Here is a 23,656-nt window from a genome sequence, read left to right as displayed (position 1 = left end):
AGTTCTTGTTCGGTTTGCTCGGGGTTGTGGGGTAGGGGTGGGGGTGGGGGTGGTCAGGAGCGTTGGGGAAGGGGAAGAGGAGGGGAGGGAACTTGGAGATGGGCGGAGAAGAGGCCGCAGGAAACTGGACCGGATGGCGGCAGGCCGGGGAGAGTTTAGGCCCGCGGGGCCTGTGACCTCACAATTATTCAGAGAGACGTAGGATGTTGACGGTCCAGAGGAGTAAAGGGGCCTGGAGAGGTAAAGCGACTTGCCCAAGGTCTCAACGTAGAGGCGCACTGGGGTGGGGGGCGGAGGTGGGGGAGGACCCCAGGGCGGGGGCGGGGCGGAGCCCGCGCGGGACCCAGCCTCCCTCCGCCCATCCCCCCCTACCCTACGCGCCGCCGCAGGCCTGGGCTCAGCAGCTCCCCCGGCTCCCCCAGCCCCCTGGGCCCTTAAGAACGGCTCCTCCGGCTGCGGAGCGGCCCCGGCGATGGAGCTGCGCCCAGGAGCCGATGCTCAGCGGCTGGCGCACCGCCCTGCTCCCGCCTCCCTGCTGGGTACGCGCCTGGAGGATGGGGATGGGGATGGGGATGGGGATGGAGACGGAGACTGGGGTTCCTCTTAGAGGGGGGTGACCTCTCCATTCACAGAGAGGGGACTCCAGCTGAGGGGAGCTACAGGGTACGAAGGGGAACAGCTGGGAGGGGGGGTGCGGAGCTCCCTCTCCCTTCCTTTCTCCCCCGCTGTTCCCTCCGCCTTCCCTGATTTCCCCTCCCCCAGCCCCAAAAGCTGGGCTCTGGAACCCGCCCTTCATCTGTTCTGGATGGTCCCATCCCCGGAGCGGGCGGGAGAGGAGCCCCTGGCCCCCGGGATCGGGGCCCCCTCTGGGGGCTCCTCCCCTTCCCTGCGGTCCGGCGGGGTGGGGGGGGAAGACCCTGTTCTCGGAGAGGTGGGGGCGTGGCCGCCGCGCACCGACTTTTCCCCTCGGGATCCCTTTTCAGGCCGTTTGTCTCCGTGGAGAAGGAAGAACTGCCGCGGCTGAGAGGTTAAAGAATGAAGACGGTGGTGAGTGAAGGAGAAAGGGGGTTGGGGGAAGAAGGAAGAAGGCGGCGGCTTCCTCCCTGGTGGGGCGCCTCAGCTTTACCCCATGGAAAATGGGGACGAACTGAGGGCAGCCGCCCACTTTTAAAAGTAGGTGAAGACGGATGGGGTCAGGAGCGAGAGCAGTTCCGAACCTGGGGTCTGGAAACGTGCAAGGAAAAAAACCCCACGTCTTCGTGGTCACTAACCTCTAACTGAAATTGAGCATTTCCTTCCATTATAAATTAAAAAAGATTCTGAAAAGGAATGCTAAGCTTCCCGGTGCTGCCCCGATCTAGGGAATGTGTAGAATCGCTTGGGGCTAATGATCCTCTTAGGCCAAACCCTCTCATTTTACAAACAAGGGAACTGAGGCCCAGACGGGGGGGGGGGCGGGGGAGGTCCCAAAGACGGTAGGTAGCCGAGCCAGAAATCCGGTCCTCTGACTCCCGGAGGGCACGTTTTCCAAACTATTCCTCGTCCTTTGTCTTTAGGGCCCGTATTGGTGGTGGGAAAAGTGCCTGCTTCGCAGGAGAGGCTAGGATACTTACTATCCGGGCTGTTATTAACAACAGCTCACGTTTCTTTTGTGCTTTAGGTTACAGAATACTTTGACATATGTTGTCATTTGATCCAAGCACTGACCCTGGGAGGGAAGCAGGGCAAGGATTTTATGGATGCCTGCGCTCAGCCAGGCTCAGAGAGGGTAAAGGATTTCTCCCCTAGGTCACCCAGCCACAGAGTGTCGGGCTGGCATTAGAAGGCTGGTCTTCTGACTCCAGAACACGGTCCCTAAATGACTGCTCTAAATCGCCAGGCAAGCTAGACTTTACCTTAGCGACAACTAAGTGGCGAAGTGGATAGAGTGCTGAGGCCTGCAGTCACCCAACTCTAGTGTGTGACCCTGGGCAAGTCACTTAAGCCACTGTCTCCTCTACCGGAACTGTCCAATGAGGATAAGAAGAGCACTTGTGCTTTGTTGTGAGAATCAAGGAGATCTTTGTACAAGCACTTAGCCTAGGGCCTTGGCACAATAGTAGTCCCTTAATAAATGCTTTTTTCCTTCCTACTTTCCTTCCTTCCCAAACGAGTTGGAGGTATCAGGCTATTTCCCTTCTATGGCTTTGGGGATTTTCAGTGAGAACTAGCTACAAAAAAAGTCCCTGGTCACTAACTTCTTATTAACCCCACCTTCCAGGCAGTGGCTCTTAAAGGTAGGAGAATGAATCCTTTTTATCAGTGATTTAGACAAACTCATCAGGACTGTTTATTGCCCTTTTAGAAAAGTAACAGCAGGAATAATGAGAGGAACCTGTATCCTGTAAGATTTAGAGTTGGAAAGGGATTTATTTCCCAGATCATTTGGTCTAAACCGGCAGCAGCTTAAGGTTGGAAACACCTGGTCCCAAGTGTTTACATATGCTAGCTTGGATGTGGTAGGTGGTTGTCACAAAGGAGGTATCTTGAGGATATGGCCTAGAGTCCCACAAACTGGAGGTTGCCATGACAACCTGACATGCTGACTCCAAATTAGTCATTTGTTAAATCACAGTACAGTGAGATTTTGACTAGAAGAAAAAGGCCTTTCAGAGTTAGAACTAATCTTTTTTTTTTTTTAACCATTACCTTCCATCTTAGAATCAGTACTGGGTTATAAGGTAGAAGAGCAGTAAGGGCTGGGCAATGAGGGTTAAGTGACTTGCCCCAGGGTTACACAGCTAGGAAGTGTCTGAGGCCAGATTTGAACCCAGGAACTCCCATCTTCTGGGTCTGACTCAATCCACTGAGCTACCCAGCTGCCCCCTTAGCACTAATCTTTCCTTCAGTCCAGCTTTCTGAATTCCCCTATGGCACTGAGAAAAGTCACTTGACCAGGGTCATGTAGTAAGAACTAGAATTTGTTCTTTGGAACTCTTTTTTTTTTTTAGGGACTAGAGATTAGTTTATGATTATAAATGGCAATCTAATGAACATTTACTGGAGCCCCTATTTATCTGTCCACATTCAGCTCTATCTGTCCATCTATATCTATCTCTTTTTTTTTTAACCTTTACCATCAGGCTTAGAATCAATACGAAGTATCAGTTCCAAGGCAAAAGAGCGGGAAGGGCAAGGCAATGGGGGTTAAGTGACTTTTCCAGGTCACACAGCTAGGAAGTGTTTGAATTCAGATTTGAACCCAGCACCTCCCACCTCTAGGCCTGGCTCTCAATCCACTGAGCCACCTAAGTACCTCCAACAGCTAATTTTTAGCTCATGATTAAGTACCCACTGATTTATGCAACCAATTAGTGTTGTAGGAACTATATCCAGACCAGTCTGGGAAGATTTCCTAGAAGAGGTGAGACTTAACTTGTTCACAGAGGGGATAATGATGCAGGGTCAGAGGGATTGAAATATTCTGATAAAGAAGGGACAGCCTGATATGTATAATTTATATTGCTTGTCACCTCGGGGGAGGGGGAGAGAATTTGGATCTAAAAATACCAGAAAACACATGTTTAAAAATTGTTTCCAGGGGCAGCTAGAAGGCTCAGTGGATTGAGAGGTGGGACTAGAGATGGGAGGTCCTGGATTCAAATGTGACTTAGATACTTCCTGGCAGTGTGAACCCTGAGTAAATCACTTAAACCCCCATTACCTAGCCCTTACCACTCTTCTGCCTAGGAACCAATATACAGTTTTGATTATAAGATGGAGATAAGGGTTTTTTGGTTAATGATGCAATCAAGAGGAAAAGATACAATTAAAAAAAAAGAGAGACAGCATGAGTCAGAGTCCCAGGATGTACCAGTCATGTTCAGGAAGGTGGTGAGTAGACCTGTCTGGGTAGAGGCAAGAGATTCCCCTAGATTGTTAGTAGCCCCCACAGCAAGTGAATAGAAAGTCTCCCACAGAGTCAGGAAGGCCTGCCTCTAACACATATTGGTTGTGGGCCCCACATCTCGGCACCCACCTCTCTGGACAATTAATTTCTTATAAATAAATTATAAATAAAACTTTGTCATTGAGGAATCATTGAGAGGGGCAAAAGAAGGAAGACTTCCCAAGATTGTAGGGAAATTTCTCTTCTCTCCATGTGTGGCATCATGTTAGCTATTCTTGGCACCTTCAAGGTTAAACATAAACTGTTTGTCATGGTAGAGCTGATACACTCACAATAGAGCTTTGTTCTACTCACAAACATAAATAAAATCGTTATTTAGACTCTTAAATCTTCAGAACTGAAAGTATCCTTAGAGATCATTGAAGTGATTTTCCCATGTACTGAATATGCCTGGGTATACAGGGCTGGGTGAATAAGGTGTTGACGTAGGATTAGGGACTGTACCCGCATTTGGAAAACTTTGTTTCAAATCTTTAATACTGACCATGGGCAGGTCATTTTCTGGTCAGGGTCTCAGTTTTTACGACTGGAAAGCTAACGAGGTTGGCTTGATCAAAGCTTCTTTACTTGGGTTTGTGAACTTTTTAAAAAAATTAAATGCCCTGATGAATGTATTTCTTATTTTTTAAACCCTTACCTTTTGTCTTAGTATCAGTTTTAAGAGAAGAGTGGCAAGGGCTTGGCAGTCAAATATAGTGACTTGCTTAATGAAGTGTCTGAGTTCAGATTTGAACCCAGGTCCTCCTGACTCCAGGCCTGGCACTCTATCCACTATGCCACCTAGCTACCCCATGATGACTGTATTTCAATAAAAATTGGTTTGTAATTTTTGATATTTTATTTTATGCACTTTATAGAATTATTCTGAGGAGTCCATAGGCTTTACAATAGTGCCTATGACCCCCCCCCCCAAAGATGCTTTTGTCATAGATAGTAATAATAATAGCTAAGATTTGTATAGCACTCACTGTGTTCCTGGCACTGTATTTTACAGTTGCCATCTCATTTGATTCTCACAAAAGTTATCTCCATTTTACAGATGAAGACACTGAGGCAAACAGAAGTAAAGTGGCTTGCCCATGGTTATACATACCCCTATTCTGAGTACAAATTTTGGCTCATCTTCCTGACTCCCACCCCGGTGCCCTATATAAGCTTTGCCACATATCTCTAAGGCCCCTTCCATCGTGTTCTGTGATGCCACGATGGGCCAAAAATGAAAGCACCACTCCTCAAAGCAGGCTATCTCTGTGGTAGAATAGATAGAGCACCGGATTTGAAATCAGAAGACTTGATATCAAATTTTTCTTCTGCTTCCAGGGTTTACCATCTTTCTGAATCTGTTTCCCCCTCTGTAAAATGAAGGGTTTGGCCTCGAGATGATTCTTCTGGTCTCTTCAACTCTGAGTGCTCCCTTTCAGGGGAAGAAGTGGGGAGGTTGGGGAAGGTTATTTTTAGGTGTCGCCTGAGAGGAAGACGAGGTCACAGATCTTATTTTGTCCCCTGCAGCTGGCTTGTTTTTATATAAGCAATAGTTTCGCCAAAGGGGCACACCCATAGCTAGAAAGGAGGGACATTTTTACCCTCCCTCTTAGTGGGAGTTGAGGAGGTGGGAGCCGATTCATATTTACTGCCGTTGCAGATAATAACAGGATTATTCTTAAGGTTTGAGTGATCATTTTGTCTAACCCTAATATTATAGAAGTGGAGACAAATTGAGCACTACAACTGGCATCAGAGGACCTGAGTTTATATACCAGCTGTGTAGCCTTAGGCAAGTGCCTTAACTTCTTTGAGGCTCAGAAAATGAGAGGTTCTTGGCTAGAATTATCTCTTGAGGGTTCCTTCTAGCTCAGAATCCTATGATCCAAAATTGAAGTCCCTCTCTTACAACTAATGGTACAGAGACTTACTGGTTTACCTAAGGTAATACTGGGAGTAAGAAGCAGTCAGGATTTGAACTCAGTGCTCTCAACTCCAAATCCTATCCTTTTTAAAATCATATCAATTTAATTAATCTTTGCATTCAGGAGATATTTACTAATTGCCTGTTGTGACCCTGTGGCAGCCAGGTGGTACAATGAATAGAGTGCTGGGCCCAGAGTCAGGAAGAGAAGTGACTTGACCCTGTTTGTCTCAGTTTCTTTCATCTGTTCAAATGAACTGGAGAAGGAAATGGCAAACCACTCCAGTATCATTGTCAAGAAAACCCCAAAAGAGGTCATAAAGAGTTGGACATGACTTAACAATGATGGCCCTGTAAATCATTTAAAAATTGTTTGCTAATGACTTTCCTCATAGTCATGGACAAGATCCGCAGGTTTCAATTATTCAAGCCATTTCTTGATATTTGTCTTGCCTCTCTCTCTCATTCTTCTGCCCTTCTTACCCATTTTCTATCAGTGACCCAGATCTCCTCCTCTGGGCAGGTATAGAGATAAGGGTTGGCAGGAGTCTCGAGAAGGAGGCCCAAAGAGCTAGGGAAACTGGTCCCATAAGACTAAATAATCCATTATTCACATTCAATTCAATGAACATTAATTCTTTCCTAGATTAATAAGCTTTATTAATTCCTCTTGTTTTATTAAACAGTCTTTTCTGGATTTGGGCCCTGCCCCCCCAAATTATACCCTGCATTGTAACAAAATACTGATGCAATATATCCCCTACAAGTGTCTCCCTTTCTTTTGAGAAAAGAGAGAGAGAGAGCTGTTTCATCCTCCCTGCTCCAGGATCATTACCGATTTTTTTCTCTTGGCTATATGGTTTTGTTTGTTTCATTCCTCACCGGCTCATAAAATTCTTTTTCTATTTCACTGAATTCCTCATTTTCATTTTTTCCCCCACAATGATAATCCATTCCCTAATTGGATGGATGCCTACCTTTTTCCCAGGTCTTTGCTGCTGTTTTCTGTTTTTGACACCCTTGGAGAAGTGCTTGAGAGTGGGATCACTGATTCAAAGGCTTAGAATGGTAGTTACATTAATTTCCTAACATAGTTCCAGATTATTTTCTCTGTTTCTGATACATGACATTTCTCCAATGCTTAGCATACTAATGACTGCCTCATAGATTCTCTCTGTTCCTTCAGGATGCAACTCAAGTTGCAGCTTCTCCTGGAAGCCTTCCTTATCCTGCAAAGCTTTGGCCCCTCTGCCAGCTACTGGTGCCCTCCTTCTCAAATGACCTCTTCATTAAACTTTGTTTTTATTCTCCTTGGGTTTATTCTATATTTTATGCATTTCTTGGCTTTCCTATTAGAACACAAGCTTTTAAAGTGAAGGGATTATTTTATTCATTGTATTTTCATTTCTATTGAGTACTTAATGAATTCTTTTGTAAAAGTAAGTTTAATTAATTTAGAATATTTTTCCATGGTTACATGATTCATGTTCTTTCTCTCCCCTCCTCTCACCCCCCTTCGGTAGCCAATGAGCAATTCCACTGGGTTTGACATGTGTCAGCTTAATGAATTCTTGATGGATTCATGATAGGACCAATTCAGAAGAATTCCATGAACTGGAATTGTACCTGGCTTCATACAGTCCCTCCAGTGTTAGGGATTTGGGGATCATCTTTGTCAGTTTGTAGGGTGTGATGTAAAACATTAATATTTCAAAAAGCATTTTTAGGGGGGGAAGCTAGGTGGCTCAGTGGATTGAGAGCCAGACCTAGAGACAAAGAGGTCTTGGGTTCAAATTTGGCCTCAGACACTTTCTAGCTGTATGATTCTGGGCAAGTCACTTAACCCCAACTGCTTGGCTCTTACTCCTTGTCTGCCTTGGAATCAATATACAATCTTGATTCTAAGATGGAAGGGATAAGGGTTTTTATTTTAAAAAACAAAAGGAAGAAGAACAACATATTTAGAGAGGAGGAGAGAGCTGAGAATTATGGGTGCTATCAGGATAGGTAGGCCTTATGTAAAAAAGGACTTCTTTTTTAAATTCTAATTTATTGTTCAGTTAGCCAGCATTTATTTTCTCTCACTTCCTCCAATTTTAAAGATTAAAAGAAAAAGAAAACCCTTTTTAACAAATATATATACTTAAGCAAAACAAATACCCACAGAGCCCATGTCTAAAAATACACGACTCATTCCACATCCTGAATGTGAGCTGCCCATGTCCTCCGACAAAGTGGTTTTGAGTTTTGATTTGGAGGAAGTGAAGAAGGAATGTATTCCTCATGTGAAGGACCTCTTGAGCTGAGAGTTGGAGGTAACTAGGTGTTCTAAGAGTAGGAGCCGTTAGGGGACAACCTGTTGCAAAGGGACAGTGATGACAGCGATGGAAAGTGGAATGGTATTGGTGGGAAAAGCTGGGCAGGGGTGGAGCAGTTTGACTGGAATGGATGGTGTGCTTGAAGGAAAATAATATATAAGAAGAAGCCTGGAAAGCTAGGCTGGAGGCCAGCTTGCTGAGGGGCCCCAATGAGGTGTAGTAGGCAGAAGGCTAAATGTGGAGTCAAGAAGACCTAAGTGCACCTTAAAAGTACAAGTGCCAAGCCAGTAATCAAGGATGATTACCTAATCATTCCTGGCCCCATCAGTTTTTCCCGGAAAGGTTCCTGAGACTGGAACTTTGAAACCAACACTTTATCTGCTAAAGAAGAAACCTAGAGGGGAGAGGGTCTTGCTTGAAGTATCTGGAGGGCTGTCACAGGGAGAAGGCATACACTGTGTTGTTACCAGAGGCAGCTGGTGATGCAGTGGATGGAGTCTTGGACTTGGGGTCAAGTAGAACTGAGTTCAGATCTGACTTTGGACTCTTAATATAGCTAGGCCCTGGACAAGTCACAGTTGGCCTCAGTTTCCTCATCTATAAAATGAGCAGGAGAAGGAAATGGCAAACCATTCCAGTATCTTTGCCACGAAAGTCCCCCAAAGGGTAATGAAGTGTTGGGCATGACTGAAAAATGACTAAATAGCAAATAGCATCTACTTCTCAGGGTTGTTGCGAAGATCAAATGAGATAATATTTGTGAAGTGATTAGCTTGGTATCTGGCACAGACCAGGTGGTTTTTTTTCCTTCTCTTCCTTTCCTCCCTCACTGCTTTTTTCTTTTCCTCCTTCCCTCCCTCCCTCCTTCCTTCCTTTCTTTTCTTCCTCCTTTTCCTCTTCCTTCCTTCCTTCCCTCCCCTCCTACTTTCCTTCCTTCCCTTCTTCCTTCCAAGGGAAAAACTAGGATAGAGGTGGAACATGACAAAGAAGAGGTAGATTTTGACTTGATACAAGATTTTAAGCCTAACAAATTAAATATGTCTATTTAAAAACAAATAAACAAACCTTATTTTCTATCTTTGAATCAATATTGTGTATTGGTTCCAAGGCAGAAAAGCATTGAGGGCTAGGCAGTGGTGGTGGTGGTGGTGGTGATGGTGAGTGACTTGCCCAGGGTTATATAGCTAGGAAGTGTCTGAGACCAGATTTGAACCCATCTCTAGGTCTGGCTCTCACTCCACTGAACAATCTAGCTGTCCTCCATATGAAATATGTCTAACAGAGGACTAGGTTAATTTCTAAGGCCTTGAAGCTCATTGGTTATGGAAGTGTTCAAAAAGTGACTATTCCATTACCCAAAGAGGAAACATACTATAGCAGATATTTCTATACTGGACCAAAGTTTTAGACTGGAGGACCTCTCACATTGCATGAGTCTAATATTCTGGGCTAACATTCAATAATACTAAAATCTTGTGAGGCAGTGATTCTGTGATTTTCTGATTCTTACGCGCTCTCTTATCTTGAGCTTGGACAGTCTTAAGAGAACGCTGAGTCAGATTTGGTTGACTATTGCCTCCTTTTTTTTCCCCCTCCAGGGTCGACTCTTTTCTATCCCACTATGCTTCTTGGCCCTCATCGTCCTTTATGTCCTTCTCTGCAATCAGTCATGTATGCAGCTATGTTGGAAGGCATGCCTAGCCTCAAGCCAGCCTGGTGAGAGCCTCTGGCCCACAGTTCCCGGCCCCCTGCACTTTCAGGGTTACAGCAGCGTGCCTGATGGCAAGGTGGGTTGACTACAGGAGTTTGCTGCCTCTTTAGGAAAATCTAGAAATAGGGAATGAGATTCTTAGCCATCTGCCTCATCTCGGTGGCCCTTCCAGAAGCTGATACTCCAGTGAAAACAAGAGAGATGAATAGTTTAGTTCCACATAATGGGTAGGACTTGCAGATACCTCTTGTTTGCCCATTCCTCTGCCAGAAGGGTATTAGAGAAAGAGAAGAAATAGTTCCTCTCCTCAAGGAGATTCCAGTCTCTTTGTCAGGGAGACTATACCTAGCATGCAAGAAAGTTCTATTAAACTTTCCAATAAGGTTGGGGATAGATGATATCCCTCTTCAAACATAAACACTAGGTCTTGGGGAGACTTTAAAGGGTAGTGAGCTCCTTTCCTGGATATTTATTTAGCACTTGCCAAAGACAACAAGGGACAAATGGAAAGGCTTGTCAGTTAAGATGAAGGTTCTTGGATTAGAGAGATAGATAGATTTGCTTATCTCTTAGATAAAGACTGGAGACTAGGTAAAGTGACAGCTTGGTACCCGGTGAAGATTTAGGGACAAGGAATTTGGGTTTGAATTTTCACTCTGCTATTTTATTGCCTGCTTGGCCTAGAGCAAGTCATCTTTTGATTCTCTGAACCTCCTTCTTTATCTAGAAAAATGAAATAGAAGAGGGGAGTTGGACTAGACAGGTTTTTTTTTTACATACTTAAAACATTTTAATCTACATTAGCACTTTTCCCATCATTTTCTTAAGTTTATTCAACCAACAAAACAAACAAATCAAGCCCTGATTGATAGCATTTATTGATTTCTGTGGTATAAATGATATTTCTGAAAAAAGTTTTTTTAAACCCTTACCTTCTGTCTTAGAATTGATGCTGCGTATTGGTTCCAAGGCAGAAGAGTTGTAAAGACTAGACAATTAGAATTAAGAGCCTTGTCCAGGGGTACCCAGCTAGGAAGTGTCTGAGGCCAGATTTACACAGAGGACCTTCTGACTCTGGGCCTGGCTTTCTAACCACGTAGTTGCTCCATAAACTCAGCATGTTCAAGCTGGTTCTAGCACACTCCAGTTTATAGTAGTTTCTTTTTTTAAAAAATACTATTTTATTTTTCTCCAATTACATGTAAAAACAATTTTAAGCCCTTTTTTTTTTAAATTTTGAGTTTTAAATTCCCTCCTTCCTTCTCCACCCCTCTCCCTATAGATTTTATACATGTAATCATGTAAAACATTTTTTCTACAGGATAAATCTTAGAGTCCTTATTAACTCCCCATAAACACTATTTCATAAGCCATTGTATTGGTTACAATCTCTTTATTAGTGAATGTAAATTAAGCATAATGTTGTGGTTGCTTAATATAAATAAATACAATTATTTCTATTATAAGATTATTTAAATACAGATTATTTCTTCTTGGACATAGTAAGTTATAATTCCTAGATGCAGCCAAATGTGATGTTTCTTTACCTAAGGTTGACCAATGGGAAAAATCTCTTAGTGCTAAATTGAAATAATTATCGGAGGTCAATTATCCCTCTCTTGATTTCTGGAGAGATCAGCTGTCTACCCCACTACTTCAAGTATTATATGAGTGTGGGAGACTGAGAAGGAAAAGAGGCTTGGATTCTGTCTTGTCTGCATTATGATATAATTCCAAAATAATTCAAGAAAATCAGGTCTCTCTGGGTATCTTACTATGTTTTGGGGAAGAAAGCATCTTCTGAGGAAATGGAAGTAAGAGAAGAATTGCGAAAAGTCCTGGTCTATGAGGTCAGGCCACTGGTCAGATTGGAGATGAGGGTGAGATTAGGGTTTAGGCCCCGTCTAGAGTCTGCTCTTCGCTGATTTGTCCTCTTCTCCCAGTTCCAAGTCCTACCTTTCTAGGGACCTTCCTCCTAGTGTAAAGGATACGTTGGTCTTGGACAGACACCAGAGCAGACCCTGGAAGGATCCTCTAGCCCAGTGAATCTTTCTTTTGCAGCCTCTGGTCCACAGGCTATGTCGCCGCTGTGCCCTGGTATCTAGCTCCGGCCAGATGCTTGGCTCCCGCTGGGGACCAGAGATCGATGGGACAGAGTGTGTGCTACGCATGAACCAGGCACCCACAGCAGGCTATGAGGCAGATGTGGGGCACCGAAGTACCTTGCGCATGGTGTCGCACACCAGTGTCCCCCTGCTGCTGCGCAACCAGTCCTACTTCTTCCAGCAAGCCAGGGACACTGTGTACGTGGTCTGGGGTCCTGGGAAGCGCATGAACCGTGACCAGGGTGGCTCCACCTACCGAACCCTGCTGAAAGTCAAGGAGATGTACCCTGGGGTGCAGCTCTACACCCTCACTGACCGCATGATGGCCTACTGTGACGAGGTCTTCCAAAATGAGACTGGCAAGAACCGGTGAGCAAACTGACCTCTGCTCCAAGTTTCCCCTCTCTCTGCTCTCAGAAGGTTCCAGCGGGGTTGGAAGAGCATCTCCTCAGTCTGGAGGGGTTTGGGATTGGGCCTAATCTCAGAGCACCGGAGGAGAGAATGAGGATTAACTTAATAGGAATTTAAAGACAGTGAGCTTGAGGGGGGAAGTCAGTGGACCTAGAACCTTAGAACTTTGAGTCAAACCTTGGCTCTGAACAGTTGTGTGACTGTAATCAAGGCACGCATTTTCTCTTGGCCTTAGTTTTCTTCATCTGTAAAATGGGGGATTTACAATACTGCTACGACTGACCTCACAGTATTATTAAGAGGAAAGTGTTCTGTAAACCTTATAGTGCTTTATCATTGTGACTTACTACAGGAAGGCAGATTTTGACTAGAGCTTTTGACCCACAGTGGAGTGGGTTGGCTCAGTAGATAGTTAAAATAATAAAAATTCCTATTTTCTTGCTCCTTAAGGTTTACAAAGCCACAGCCCTGTGAGGGAGTTGTGTACTAGTATTATTATCCTCGTTTAATAGACCTTGAACTGAGGCCAAAAGAATGAAAGTGATTAGCTCAGGGTTTTCCACTGTCATAGCTGGGATTTGATAGCAGTTTTCCTGGCCTCAGGGGCAGCTGGGTGGCATAGCAGACAGAACACTGGGCTTGGGATCAGGAAGGCTCAAGACATTTCCATGCTATGTGATCCTGGGCAAGTCACTTTTCCCTGTTACCTCAGTTTCCTCATCTGTCAAATGAGCTAGAGACAGAAATGGCAAACCACTCTAGTATCTTTGCCCAGAAAACCCCAAAATGGGGTCACGGAGAGTCAAATACAACTGAACAAAAAACTTCCTGGCCTCAGACCCAGGCCTTTTGCCACTGTACCATGAAACAATGTTCAAGAAGAGTCCGTTTGCTGTTGAGGGGTTGCCTGGAGGCTAGAAGCAGTGATGCCCAAGATCTTCTCTGAACGTGAGACTACTTCTCTGAGGTCTGTAGGAGCCATGGAAGTCAGCAGAGAACAAGGGATGCAAAGAAAGATGGTAGATAGTTAGCCCTGGAGAGGTGGGCATGACTTGGAACGTGGGGTTTGAGAGGATGAGGGCTCTTGGGGCAGGGATAGGTGACCTGGTTTTTGCCTTCTTTAGGATGAAGTCAGGCTCCTTCCTGAGCACTGGCTGGTTCACTATGATCCTGGCCATGGAGCTGTGTGATCACATTGTAGTCTATGGGATGGTCAGCGACAGCTACTGCAGGTAATCCAGGATTGGTGGCGTGGAGGGGGCAGGAAAAGGGGAGACATGCCAGCAATGGTCATGGTGGAGACTTAACCTATAAATCCTATTGGGTTGCCTCAAGCCTCCTGCTGAGAACCTGAAGTTTTGAGTGAAGGCTGATTTGGGCTGGGATTTTCTCCTTTACAGAGAAATTGTGCCCTTCCTAGGGATATTGGGGTTGAGTTCACAGAGTTGGCAGGGTGGGAAGCGAGTGGGGTGGGTGAGGAGAACACTGGGCTTGGGATCAGAAAGGCTCAAGACATTTCCATGCTATGTGATCCTGGGCAAGTCACTTTTCCCTGTTACCTCAGTTTCTTCATCTGTCAAATGAGCTAGAGACAGAAATGGCAAACCACTCTAGTATCTTTGCCCAGAAAACCCCTGCTTGCAATGGGCAGTGGAACTGTGTTATTGCCTAGAACCCTTAGAATGTTCTTCATCTCATTCACAAGCATTTATTGAGTCTACTGGTTTGGGGGCTGTTAGCAAAATAGAAATTAAGGCTCCCCACTTGATATTTCTGAGTTTTTTCAGGGTTCAGGGAATGGAACTATTTATTCATTGTACTCCTTACAAGGTAGACTCATTAATGGAGATAGAAGAGCAGGGATACTTAGGTCTTTGAGTGCCATCACCATGTTGCTACTTCTTGGTCCCCAGGAGAATGTTTCTAGATGTGAAGCAGTCTTGTCTAATCTCAAAGCCTTCAAGAAGAATGTCAGAACTGTGTAGCCCACCTCTTTTTTGGGGTCTTCCTGTGATCACATTTTCCCTAGAGCAGGGATCCTTAATCTTCTTAGTGCTGATAATTCTTTTGGGGCTCTGTTGTGAAACCTGTGGACCTCTTCTCAGAATCATGTTTTTAAATGCATAAAATAAAATACTTGGGATTACAAAGGAAATCGATCCTTTTGAAATAAAGATGTTATTTTTTCCCCATTCAAATTCATAAACTACCCCTTGAAATCCTTCCACAGACCCTGTTCTGTGGACCCCAGATTAAGGAGCCCATCCAGGGGATAGTTGGGTGGCTCAGTGGATTGAGAGCCAGGCCTAGAGATGGGAGGTCCTGGGTTTAAATCTGACCTCAGACACTTCCTAGCTGTGTGACCCTGGGCAAGTCACTTAACCTCTGTTGCCTAGTCCTGACCACTCTTTTGCTTTAGAACTAATATATAGTATTGATTCTATGATGGAAGGTAGGGGTTTAAGAAAAAAGAAGTCTGTTCACAAGGGTTCACTCACTGCAGTGAAAGCCAGTCTTCACAGTGGCTCTAATCCCATATTTCCTTCCTTCCTTTGTTCTGGATGGGCAGGAGGGCATATAGGAGAGTCACTTTGTGGCTTTTCTTTTTGTGTGCATTTTCATCATCATTTGGCTATTCCTTATAATAAAGCTTTTTTATTTTAATTTTCTTGAAACTCTTACTTTCTGTCCTAGTAACAACTCTAGGACTTAACCTAGGGTCACACAGCTAGGACGTGTCTGAAACCAGGTAGGAACCCAGGTCCTCCTGACTCAGGGCCTAGTGCTCTATCTATCGAGCCACCTAACTGCTCCTTATAATTGTAAGGGGTAAATGGGGTTAATTTTAAAATGGTTAGGCTTGATTATTTAAGAGTGTGGTCACCAGGAATTTAATTAATTCCAAAGAGATTTTATTTACAAATTTATTTACAAAATGTAGAAAGAGTGAAGTAAGAAATCAGAGAGAGGATAAGGTAAGATATCTAGCCTAAACACTAAGTCATTTATTCCTGTCCCCTGGGCAGGGAGTTAGTTCTTAATGGGAGGAGCCTTGGCCCTTGTAGCTGAGGCCCTGGGGATGCAGGAAATCTCTCTCAAGAAGGATGTCTCTCCTGAGGTTAGTCTCTTCTGAATATCCAGCAGTTAAGAGTCACCTTTTCACTTACCACATGCCAGTCTAAAGGAACAGGGTCTCAGGTCCAGTCAGCAGATCCTTCTGCCCCTCTTCACCAACCTCAACTTGAAAGCATGAAAGAATTGAACTCCTTCAGGAAGTTGTCACTCCCCTTTAAAGACATTTTCTCTTGCGTCACTTCCTGTGTCTTCCCCTAATTTTATGTCTACCAATCACAGTTAACGCTCTGCTCTAGCACTGCCCAGAAGGCAGTCAGTCGATTCTGATTCGTCACCCACTATCGCACATGTGGGTCACAGACTTCCCACTCAGTGATTAAGTGGGACGTTTATACTTTGGTGATTAGATCTAAAAATGAGCAGATCTCCATACTCTATTTAAGTAGGGTGTTGTAAAAATAGTCAGGAATTACAATTTAATCTTCACAGTCAGGGGAGAATTAAATTTAATCTTCACATAATAAAGTTTATATATTTTATAAATATTCAACCATTTCATCTAGATTATCAGATTAATTGTCATATAATTAGGCAAAATAGCTCTTAGTAATTGCCTTAATTTCCTCTTCCTTAGAGGTATGATACATTATTTATTTATTTATTTTTAAAACCCTTCCCTTCCGTCTTGGAGTCATTACTGTATATTGGCTCCAAGGCAGAAGAGTGGTAAGGGCTAGGCAATGGGGGTCAAGTGACTTGCCCAGGGTCACACAGCTGGGAAGTGTCTGAGGCCAGATTTGAACCTAGGACCTCCCGTCTCTAGGCCTGGCTCTCAATCCACTAAGCTACCCAGCTGCCTCCGGTATGATACATTTTAAAGAGAAAGGAGAAAACTTATAGGGAAACTGTCCAATACATTAAATAACTTTGTATGGCATTTAGCTGTCATTGCATGACCTCACTGTGCCTTTGTCATTTCTCCCTAAAATTATAAGCCCTTTGAAGCAAGGGACTAGATCTTAGATTTCTGAATATCTCTAAGAACACTGAACCAAGGCCCCTGAACGTAATCAGCAGCTTAATAAATGCCTGTTAATAATAGTAATGATGTTTGAGGAACAGCTATACGTGACTCAGTGGATAGAGAGCTGGACCTGGGTTCAAACTTAACCTCAGACAACTTCCCAGCTGTGTGACCCTGGGCAAATCATGTAACCCCCATTGCCTAGGTCTTACTGCTCTTTTGCCTTGGAACCAATATATAGTTCTGGTCCTAAGCCATAAGGTAAGGGTTTAGAAAAAAAATGGTGTCGGTGATGACAATGGTGGCAGCAGTCATGGGGTAGAAGGAAAGGTCCATCCCCACCAGTAGTAGAATTCTGCCTGTTCACTTTCTGATGTCCCCATCCCTTGCAGAAAGAAGAGCCCCCCCTCTGTGCCTTACCACTACTTTGAGAAGGGCAAATTGGATGAGTGCCACACTTACCTGGTCCATGAGAAGGCACCGCGGGGTGCCCATCGATTCATCACTGAGAAAGCTATTTTCTCCCGCTGGGCCAAAAAGAAGTCTATCGTCTTTACCCATCCCTCCTGGCAGAGTGAGTAGACTCCCTGAAGGACCGAGTCATCCTAGATCCAGACAGTGGGCCAGGGCTGGGACCTTTTGCTGCCCATCTCAGAGCATGGTGGAGCCTGGTGTCCTGGGCTGCCCTACTGCCCAAGGGAGTATCCTGTTTCATGGGATAGAGTTCTGTGTTGGCAAACCAATGGCACATGTGCCAGAGTGTGCTGGAGGGGGCTGTTCCTGTCCCCTTCTCCACACTCCTAAGGACACTTCTCTTATCACCCATCCCTCTGTCCTGTCCCCCAATGGGAGTGCCTCCTCCCTCTCCTGTCTCGGGTGAGGTGGGGAGCTCACATGCGGCGTGAGGGTGCACTTTGGTCTCTAAAAGGTTCACCATCACTGGGAGGGACGGACTAGTATATGATATCCCGCTAACCTGAACTTTGAACCAATCTGGGAGGAAGAAGGAATGCTTTTTTCCCCCTGTCCTCCACTGTAATTTTTTTCCTGTTTTTAAGGAAACCTTGAACTTTTTGAAAATTGGACATTTACTTGAACTTGGAATCCACTGGTATTCCAAGAGGACTTGTGGACACTACTGGGGTCCAGAGGAGGCCGGTGCTTTGGAGTATTAGGGCCTCGTCTGGACCCTTCCTGCTATCTCCCAGTACACCAGAGGTCCTCGGGGCAGGGAACTGAGTTTCTGAGGTGGGATGGGAGCTAGCATTCTGTAGCAGGGGGAGGACTGGTGGGACAGATTCCCCCATCCTCCCTGGCTTCCTCTCCCATCTCCAACCCCCTTCATCAAAAGGTGCATCAGGAAACCTTAGTGTGACCTGGAACTGAGGTCAAAATGGGCCCATCTTCTTGTGCCCTTTCACCAGCAGAGTGGGATTTGACTCCAGCCAGGAGGAAACCTCAAGGCTATCTCCTGTGGGAAGCCTGACAACTTACCCCCTCTACCCACTCCCCAGCCCCCTCGTCTCCTCAGCTCCCCTTCATGACCCTCCTTGCCCTGGAGAGCAGAGAATCAGCATTAGTTCCAGTAGCTTTCCTTGGCTGGTAAGTCAGAAGGTGGCTGGAAGGTCCAACAAGACCAGGCTAAGGGGAACCTGCCAGCGGGTGGGAATGCTTGATGACTCATATAGGGGAGCAGAAGTATAGGAGGCAAGACAGGCAGTTTTTAAAACTTCTCCCCTCCCCTCTCCTCCCCGGGGTAGTAAAGTCATAGGATTTAGAGCTGGAGGAACTTGGATCTTCTAGTGCAGCCTTCTCAAGGAATTAAAAAGCTTAGAGTGACTTTCCTAAGATCACACAGCTAGCAAATGGCATGAGGGCAGGATTCAAACGCAGGGCCTCTGACTTTATCACGGGACTTCAAGGAATCCAGCATTCCGCTCAGATCAGGACAGCACGGGGGATAACTGCTTTCTGAACCAGTGTATTGTAGACATTTCCTTAGCTGTGTGACCTTGGGTATACCGGTCACTTAACCTCTGCCTCAGTTTACTCATCTATAAAATGGGGCTAATAATAACATCTACCTCCCAGGGTTGTTGTGAGGATCTAATGAGATAATACTTATTAAGTGCTCAACATAGTGCCTGGCACATACATAGTAGGCCCTATAAAAATGCTAGCTGTATAATTATTAACGATTTTCCCTTGAGCCGTTTCAAGAATTCTGTCCTCTTTTCTCTGGGAAGGAGCTTACCCCAAAACCAAATTCTTCAATTAATCTTCAATTAAATCTCCTTTCTGGCTAATAATTCCTATAATAATAACAGACCCCTGATAGCCTTGATAGTGTTGTAAAGCACTTTAAATGCTCCATCTTTTTGTAGCCTCACAACAGCCCTGTGAGGTGGGTGCTATGGGTGTTATCATTCCCATCTTACAGATTAGGAAACAGAGGCTGGGGGGGGGGGTGGAACTGCTTGCCCCAAGGGTGCTCTTTAGAACTGAGATTTCAAGGAATACAGATAAGGCCTCACACCAGCCCCATGTCATCAAAGGCCTTTAGTTAGCAAGTTTCAGGGACGGGGATTTGAACCGAGATCTGCCTGGCTCTGGGGCAGTGCCTGAGCTCATTAAAGCAGCCGTGACTTTTTGGTGAGGTCCGCCTCCCTGGGGCCAGCAGAGCCATCTGGAGCAGTAGCTCATGGCATCACAGGGCTGAAGCGCGCAGAGCTCTTAGCCTTACATTTTATACGTGGTGCAGCGACAAAGAGAAGTCGATAATAGCAAAACAGTAAGCGGAGTCCCAGGACGTGCTCTGGCTACTGCAGCTCTCCCTGGATGTTGTGCCCCGGGGAGCAAGATGCTGCCAAACATCCCAGCATCCTGACGCTGCTGGCAGCTTCGGACTCATGCTGGGGACCTGTAGCTGCCCCCCAGGCTGCTGTGGGCCAGACGGGGGCGGGGGATGTTCCTTGTTCCCTGGGATGACCGTGAGTCCCATGATAGAGACATTCATCCCTGATGTTGGATTGTGGGACGCTGAGCTAAAAGGGACCTTAGAGAGCCTCTAGTCCACCCCAATTTACAGAGGAGGAAATGGAGGCCCAAGTGACTCGCCCAAGAAGTGGAGTCAGAGTTTACCCCCGGGTTCTCAGATGCCATGCTGCAGCTGCCTGTGTCTCCTCATCCTATCCCTAGTTTGACCCGGGAAGTGGCATTCAAATTCAGAAGCTCTTTCAAACACATGTATGTCCTAGACAGGAGCTGAACTCCAGCCACCTCCCATGAAGGAGAGAACTCTGGAAACTTCCCAGAAGCCGGCTTTGTCAGTCAGCCCAGGAGCTGAAAGGATCCTTAACTCACCAGTGTCCCCTCCCTTGAGTTACAAAGTGTCCTTGGATCAAATACCAAAGCAATTTGTCAATAAAGTCACTTTGAACGCTGTGGTGTCGGCCTTGGTGGAGGAAGGGCGGGCAAGGGTGCCGAGAGCGGGCCCCCGGGAACAAGGGCTGAGGGAGAGGATTCAGGGCGCAGTCAGGGAGGCAGGCCCCAGGGCTTAGACAATTGCTTAAGCAACTGGCAGTGTGCTAGGCAGGAGCGGAAGGCGTTGAGACCACACAGGAAGTGACCCCTGCCCTTCGGGAACTGACATTTTTATCTGAGGAGAAAACACATACATGAAATAAATACAAGGCACTTTTTTTGGCGGGGGGCCAGAGGGAGGCAGGAGAATGGTGTTTCTTGAATAGAATTCCTTCCCAAATACTGTAAAGGGAGTAGGGAAAGACCCAGAGGACAGATGCAGAGGTCTGGAAGGGAGGAGCGAGGCATGGAGTTCTGTCTGTAGACACTGAGGTGGGAGAGACAATCCACATCCATCTGGGTACTCTGGCATCTCTGCACCGAGAAGCTGGCCAGGCAATCAGGAAGATGACACTGGGGCCAGCCATCACTTTAGGGTGGAATTGTTTTCTCCTGAGACCCTTATTGGAGGAGAGGGACATCACCTGTGATTTCCCTGTTCCTTAGGACTGACTGATGTAGGCTGGCCTCTCTGTCATGTAAAAGCCCCAGGGAGATAGCTTGAGCATGGAAATGAAATCAGCTCAGGGTTACAAAGGGACTTCATGAGATTCTTTTGTGCCTCAAGGATCCCCCTCCTAATAGTCCTAATAGTTCCCATCTATTCAGTGCTTGAAAAGCTTTTGTTTGGACTTATTCTAGGGCACCAGACATTCTGACTTGCACTGATGGCAATAATAATGCTAACATGGGAATGTGATGCTTTAGGGTCTCTACATTGCTTTACACACATCATCTCATTTGATCCCGTGAGGCCAACGCAATGGTTATCCCATCTTCCTTCCCCACCAATTATTTTGCAGACAAGGAAACAGAGGCCGAGGTAAGTTAGGTGGCTTGCTCAAGGTCATGTGGCTGAGAAGTGCCAGAGTTGGGAAGTGTCAGACCTGGTCCTCCTAACTCCAAGTTCATCACTTGAGTGGCAGCTTGGTATAGTGACTAGAACGATGGACTCGGAATCAGGAAGACCTGAGTTCATGTGTCTATCTGACATTAGCCATGTGATTTGAGGGAAGTAGCAATATCTCAGCCTCAGTTTTCCCATCCATAACATGGGGATAATAGCACCTACTTCCAGGATTGTTCTGAGGATCAAATGAGATATTTGTAGGGCACTTCTCCACAGTGCCCAGAATAAAGTAAGAGCTATGTAACTGCTATTACTTAACCCCTTTTTGCTTCACCTCAGCTGTAAAATGGGGGAGTTAAGATGGCAATGCAGCAGCAGGAGCTTTCTGAATCTCCTTCCAACTGATCATTACAAAGTGTCTCAAAAGGACAGAAATCAAAATCAGAGGAGCAATGTGACTCTCCCACTGGATGAAACCTTAAAGGTAGGCAGTGTTTGGGGATTCCCACACTATAAGGTAGTGAAAAATTGCAGTTGTTAAAAGTGCAATCTGATCATCCCTCCCCCACACCACCTATAGCACCAGAGTCAGAGAGAGGGCTGCACAATCTAAATTCTCGGAGGCTAGCTGAAAGCACCACAGACTTAACCCTGAGGGTAGTGCAAGGTCATGGCAGTAAGACTTGAGACCTGAGTCTCGAGTGCAGATCCTGGGCAGCAGAGCATGGAACTTGGAGAGAAATGAGGCTGGGCACAGCCTAGGCAGCAGGGGCTGGAAAGATAGCTTCAGGGCAAAATGCCTTAAAGCACTCTACACAAAGAACACCACATTACCTGCCTCTACTCAGGCTACTTCTATGGAGAAAAAGACCAAAATATGGAAACAACAGCAGAGAGTGACAAACAAGCAAATATATCCAAACTTAAAAAAAATTTCTTTTGAAATTGGTCACAAGCTTTTAAGGAACTCAAAGAAGAGTTCCAGAATCAAGTAAGAAAGAAGACAAATGGAGAAAAAGAAATGAAAGTAATACAAAAAGAAAATAAAAACTTAAAAGACTGCCCATATGGAAAAAGAGGTACAGAAATCAAATGAAGTAATAAGTAAATTAGAGACCAGAATTGACCTGCTGGAAGCCATGAAAAGCAGGATAGACCAAACTGAAAAGGAAAATCAAAAGATCATATTTGAAAATCAGTCTTTAAAGACCTGAACTGGGCCAGTAGAAGCTAATGATCTCACGAGACAGCAAGAATTAATAAAGCAAAATCAAAAGAAATAAAAAATAGAAACATGAAATATCTTATTGAAAAGATAACTACTGGAAAACAGATCTAGGAGAGATAATTTAAGAATTATTGATCTACTGTAAAGTCTGGAACAAAATAAAAACCTTGATATCATATTAAAATGATCCAAGAAAACTGCCTTGATATTCTTGAATAAGAGGCAAAATAGACATTGAAAGAATCCATAGATCACTCCCTACATTAAATCCCCAAAAGACAACCCCCAGGAATGTAATCAAATTTGAGAGCTTCCAGGTCAAGGAGAAAATATTTCAAGTGGCCAGAAAGAGACAATTCAGATATCGAGGTGCCTCAGTCAGGATTACACAGGATCTGGCAGCCTCTATACTAAAGGACCACAAGGCTTGGAATATATTCAGGAAGGCAAGAGCATTGGGTCTACAACCAAGAATCACCTACTCATCAGAACTGACTATATACTTTCAGGGGAAAGTATGAGCATCTAACAAAATAGATTTCCAAGCATTCCTAAAGAAAAGACAAGAACTAAATGAAAAATTTGTTGCCCAAATACAAAATTCAAGAGAAACATGAAAAGATAAACAAGAAAGAGGGGAAAAAAATTTTAAGGACTTCAGTAAGGTCAAATTGATTATATTCCTATATGGAAAAATGATAATCTATAACTTAAAAATTGTTTTCATTAACATAGTAGAATTATTCATAGGCAGAGGGTGTGGTATTAAGTTGTTCAAGATGATATGTAAAAAAAATTGGGGACAAAAAAAAGGAGTACTAAGGCAAAACTTTAAGAAGAAAAATAGGATAAATACACATAAAGAGACACATGTGTGTATGGGAAGAATACGATCATAAGAAGGGGAGGAAGAGAGTGGTAATAGGTAATACTTAAATCTTACTCTCAGTGGAATAAATTCTGAGAACAGCTAGATCTATTGGGGTTTAGAATTCTATCTTACCCTATAGGGAAGTTGAGAGAGAATAACGTGGGGAGGGGGGAGTGATTAATAGATCTTAAAGAGAAATAAGAGGGTAATAAGAAGGGAGGGGATGGGAAGGAAAGCCATCTGTAAAATGGGGATAATGACACCTACCTCCTAGAGTTTTTGTGAGGCTTGAGGTAATAGCTAAGCATGTTGCCTGGTACACAGTAAATGCTATATAAATGTTAGCTATTATTTCTATTAAACCAAACTCATTTGACCAGAGCTGACCAGAGACTAGATATTCAGAGGGCACTGAATTTAAGGGATCCCCAAAGTGGTTGCAGCCTTCTAGGGCCCCGGAAGTAAAAGTTTTACTTTAGCAAGTAAACATTAGCAAAAATTGGAAGCTAGCAGAAGGCAGGCTTGCCTTCCCTTGATTCCTACCCATATGGTAGCATCATGGCCTGAAAGGGTTTATAGAGCTTTCTACCAACCCCTCTCCTCTGTATAGGAGGTTGCACTTTGAA

At 44.8% G+C, this 23,656-nt stretch overlaps 1 protein-coding gene across 10 annotated transcripts; it reads left to right on the top strand.

The window, feature by feature from the left end:
• Positions 1–101: 101 nt before the first annotated feature.
• On the top strand, positions 102–21,981 carry ST6GALNAC4 (ST6 N-acetylgalactosaminide alpha-2,6-sialyltransferase 4). Of its 10 annotated transcripts, XR_008915331.1 has the most exons (8): positions 253–539; positions 984–1,047; positions 9,772–9,960; positions 11,946–12,358; positions 13,525–13,632; positions 16,892–17,073; positions 17,927–18,101; positions 19,698–19,943. XR_008915331.1 is itself a non-coding variant. In XM_007475059.3 (7 exons), the coding sequence occupies exons 2-7, from the start codon at positions 1,036–1,038 to the stop codon at positions 20,057–20,059; spliced, it is 1,203 nt and encodes a 400-aa protein (XP_007475121.2). In that variant the 5' UTR covers positions 102–240; positions 984–1,035; the 3' UTR covers positions 20,060–21,981. The 10 variants fall into 10 exon arrangements, 9 of the variants coding, with proteins under 9 accessions (XP_007475121.2, XP_056668444.1, XP_056668446.1 ...); XM_007475059.3 differs by lacking the exons at positions 253–539; positions 17,927–18,101 and adding an exon at positions 102–240 and having other exon boundaries at positions 19,761–21,981; XM_056812466.1 differs by lacking the exons at positions 253–539; positions 17,927–18,101 and adding an exon at positions 102–240 and having other exon boundaries at positions 19,757–19,943.
• Positions 21,982–23,656: the final 1,675 nt, after the last annotated feature.

Source organism: Monodelphis domestica, chromosome 1, assembly GCF_027887165.1.
Source record: "Monodelphis domestica isolate mMonDom1 chromosome 1, mMonDom1.pri, whole genome shotgun sequence".
Lineage (NCBI taxonomy): Eukaryota > Metazoa > Chordata > Mammalia > Didelphimorphia > Didelphidae > Monodelphis > Monodelphis domestica.
Note: the sequence above shows the minus strand (reverse complement) of the source record. Positions and strands in the feature narration are given on the sequence as shown.

Bases quoted from the DNA above. Each gene is read 5' to 3' on its own strand.
- ST6GALNAC4 (XM_007475059.3), top strand. The intron at 9,961-11,945 runs GTGGGTTGACTA...TTTCTTTTGCAG, and splicing joins GCAGCGTGCCTGATGGCAAG to CCTCTGGTCCACAGGCTATG. The intron at 17,074-19,760 runs GTGAGTAGACTC...TGTCCTAGACAG, and splicing joins TACCCATCCCTCCTGGCAGA to GAGCTGAACTCCAGCCACCT.